Source organism: Corapipo altera, unplaced genomic scaffold (genome assembly GCF_003945725.1).
Source record: "Corapipo altera isolate COAL_440 unplaced genomic scaffold, ASM394572v1 59846, whole genome shotgun sequence".
NCBI classification, from domain to species: Eukaryota; Metazoa; Chordata; class Aves; order Passeriformes; family Pipridae; genus Corapipo; species Corapipo altera.
In genome coordinates this window covers 422-3441 of record NW_020887924.1, presented here as the reverse complement: position 1 = coordinate 3441, position 3020 = coordinate 422, and the positions used below count along the sequence as shown (strand labels likewise).

The 3020-nt window shown below is 52.5% G+C and overlaps 1 protein-coding gene across 1 annotated transcript; it reads left to right on the top strand.

Annotated features, from left to right (window-relative positions):
* Positions 1 to 200: 200 nt before the first annotated feature.
* On the top strand, positions 201 to 2557 carry LOC113941800 (bromodomain-containing protein 4-like; the record flags this gene model as incomplete). The annotated part of the gene is made up of 3 exons (XM_027632942.1): positions 201 to 251; positions 855 to 1214; positions 2321 to 2557. Coding segments are annotated over 3 exons (648 nt in total), but the record flags the coding sequence as incomplete, so codon positions are not given.
* Between the last annotated feature and the right edge of the window lie 463 nt (positions 2558 to 3020).

The following is a 3020-nucleotide window of genomic DNA, read 5'->3' as shown; positions in this document are numbered from 1 at the left end:
GTGAGTGGCTGCCTCGTTAGCCCTAATTAACATGTCACGGCCCCCCAGCCCCTCCAGCCCCGCCCACCCAGCCCGTCAAGGCGAGTGACTGCCTCGTTAGCCCTAATTAACGTGGTATGGCCCCTCAGCCTCTCCAGCCCTGCCTGCCCAGCCCATGAAGGCGAGTGGCTGCTTCATTAGCCCTAATTAACGTGGTACAGCCCCCCCAGCCCCACCCACCCGTCATCCCCACGCCCACCCAACCCGTGAAGGTGAGTGGCTGCCTCGTTAACCCTAATTAACATGTCGTGGCTGAATTTGTCTTGGCGGTGCGGGAACACCGCGGTCAGTCACGAGGTCGCCGTTTGTGTCACCAGCGGAGTCTCGCGTTTCAAGGCAAACGGCCACGTTTTGGTCCAAAAAATTTGTGTTTTGAGAAATAGGAGGAGCCAGCGGCGACCTCTTGGGTGCTGCTTAAAGTTGGACTTGAGGAGTTCGTGGAATCGTGGAATGATTTGGGTTGGGAGGGACCTTAAAGCTCGTCCTGCCCTGGGCAGGGACACCTTCCACAACCCAGGGGGTCCCACCCAGGTTTCCATGGAAAAACCTTTCCCAGTCAAATCTTCCTGGAGCCGTTTAAGACTCAGGAGGAAAAATCTCAGCTCAGGCCCTCGACCCTTGCTGCTCCAACTGGGATAATCCAATCCCTGTTTTCCCACAGCCCCCAGTCCAAACCAACACTTTGGAAAGGTCTCCAACACCTTTCTCGTAGAGTTGAGTTGAGTTGAGTTGAGTTGGCAGTGGCTCCAAGTCAACGGGACGGGAGCCAGAGGGAACATTCCGGCGGTGACGTCGGCTTCTTCCCTCGTTCCCAGACAAAAAAAGGGGTGAAGAGGAAAGCAGACACCACGACCCCCACCACCATCGACCCGATCCACGACTCGTCGTCGCTGCCCGCCGAGCCCAAGTCCACCAAGCTGGGCCCGCGGCGGGAGAGCGGCCGCCCCGTGAAGCCTCCAAAGAAGGACGTTCCCGACTCGCAGCAGCACGCGGCCGAGAAGAGCAGCAAAGTCTCGGAGCAGCTCAAGTACTGCGGCGGGATCATCAAGGAGATGTTCGCCAAGAAGCACGCGGCCTACGCGTGGCCCTTCTACAAACCTGTGGACGTGGAAGCTCTGGGGCTGCACGACTACTGCGACATCATCAAGCACCCCATGGATCTGAGCACAATCAAAGTAAGCTCGGCCTTGGGGTGGGAGGAGGGGGGGGTTGAACACGGCGGGTTTGGCCTCATTTGGCTCTGGCTCGGCCGTGGAGTTTGGGTGCCTTTGGTCTCTCTTCCTCCTCTTGATTCCCTGACACCGGGGAAGGACAAACGCCCCGGTTCCGTGAACCGACCGAAAACCCAGAATCCAGAAATTTGGGGGCCTCTGGGGGCTTAAATTATCCCTTAAATTATCTCTTAAATTATCCCTCTCCCAAAGTTTTGTCCTTCTGTTTAATTCCACGTTCCCAACTGGGAGGGTGACAGGGAGGAAATTTGGGAGCTGAGCGTGGGATCCTGGATCCAGGTGGATCCAGGGAGGAGAGAGACAGAGGAACCTCAACCCTCTGGAGTTTTCATTCCCAGACTGATTTTTTTTTTCCTCTCTTAGGAACGCTGACATTTGGTTTTTTGAGGAAAATCTGTTATTGTATAAATCTCCCCGTTTTTTAGCCCAGGAGAGACCCCAGAGCAGAAATCCTGGGAATGGGGGTTTGATTGAAACCAAACCCATTTCTAATCCTTTTTAAAAGAAAGGTTGGTCTCTCTCAAAAGTTGGTCTTAAGCTCAGGGAGAAGAACCAAAACCAGTTACTCTTTTGACCAAAACATATCCTTCTTTTGGCCAAAAGCAGCCTTTTTTTTGACCAAAATTGGTGGTTCTTTTGACCAAAATCAGCAGTTCTGTTTGACCTAAACTAGTCTGTCTTTTTGAACCAAAACAAACCTCTATTTTGACCAAAACAAGTCACTCTTTTTGACCAAAACAAGCCTCTCTTTTGACCAAGTCGCTCTTTTTGACCAAAACCCGTCGTTCTTTTGACTAAAACATGTCGTTCTTTTGACCAAAACGCAACATTCTTTTGACCAAAACTACATTCTCTTGGACCAAAACAATTTAATTCTTCTGCATCAAAATTAGGGGTGAAAAACTGATGAAACTTGGCGGTTCTTTGGCCCAACCTTAGTTTGCCCTCGTGACCAAAACCGGTCGAAAGCGCCCCGTGAAATCCGTCCCGTCAGCCGTGTTCTGGCAGAGGCTTGTCTTGCTTTTTCTCTCCTCTCTTCTCCCTCCTAGTCCAAGCTGGAGAACCGGGAATACCGGGATGCTCAGGAATTCGCGGCCGACGTGCGGTTGATGTTCTCCAACTGCTACAAGTACAACCCCGCCGACCACGAGGTCGTGGCCATGGCGCGGAAGCTGCAGGTGAGGACGCTCGACATCCCCCTCCACTCGTTTGTCCCCTCTCAGGACCACTTTAGCCTTGAACTCACACCCAAAACCACCCCTGTGGTAAATAACGACCCAAAATGACCCTTTTTCCCCCCGGAAGTGCTGCAGGAGCTGACCTGGATCCTCCCAGTTCCCTCCTCTCCGCTGGGTTTGGTTTCACGTTGTCTTTTTCCCGTCCCTTAGTTGTTGGTGGTGGAGTAGGAAGGTGAAACGTGGCTCCAAAATGTCCCTTTTTTCCCCCAAAATGCGTAGAGAGGAAACCAGGGACTGTTCCTGCTGCTTTAGGGCCCCCTCCCATCGCTCTCCCAGTTGAGTTTTCTGCCCTCTGCTCGTTCCTGGAGGGTCTGTGATGAATTTAATCAGCTCCTGGTGGATCCTCATGGCTTGAGCTCCATCGCTCCCAAAAACCACCCAGATTCCTTCATTTCTTGGGAATTCAGAGATTCCCTGTGACTGAAGCAGGAAAAACACATCATTCCACACATTACGAGCTCCATCGCTCCCAAAAACCACTTGGATTGCTTAATTTCTTGGGAATTCAGAG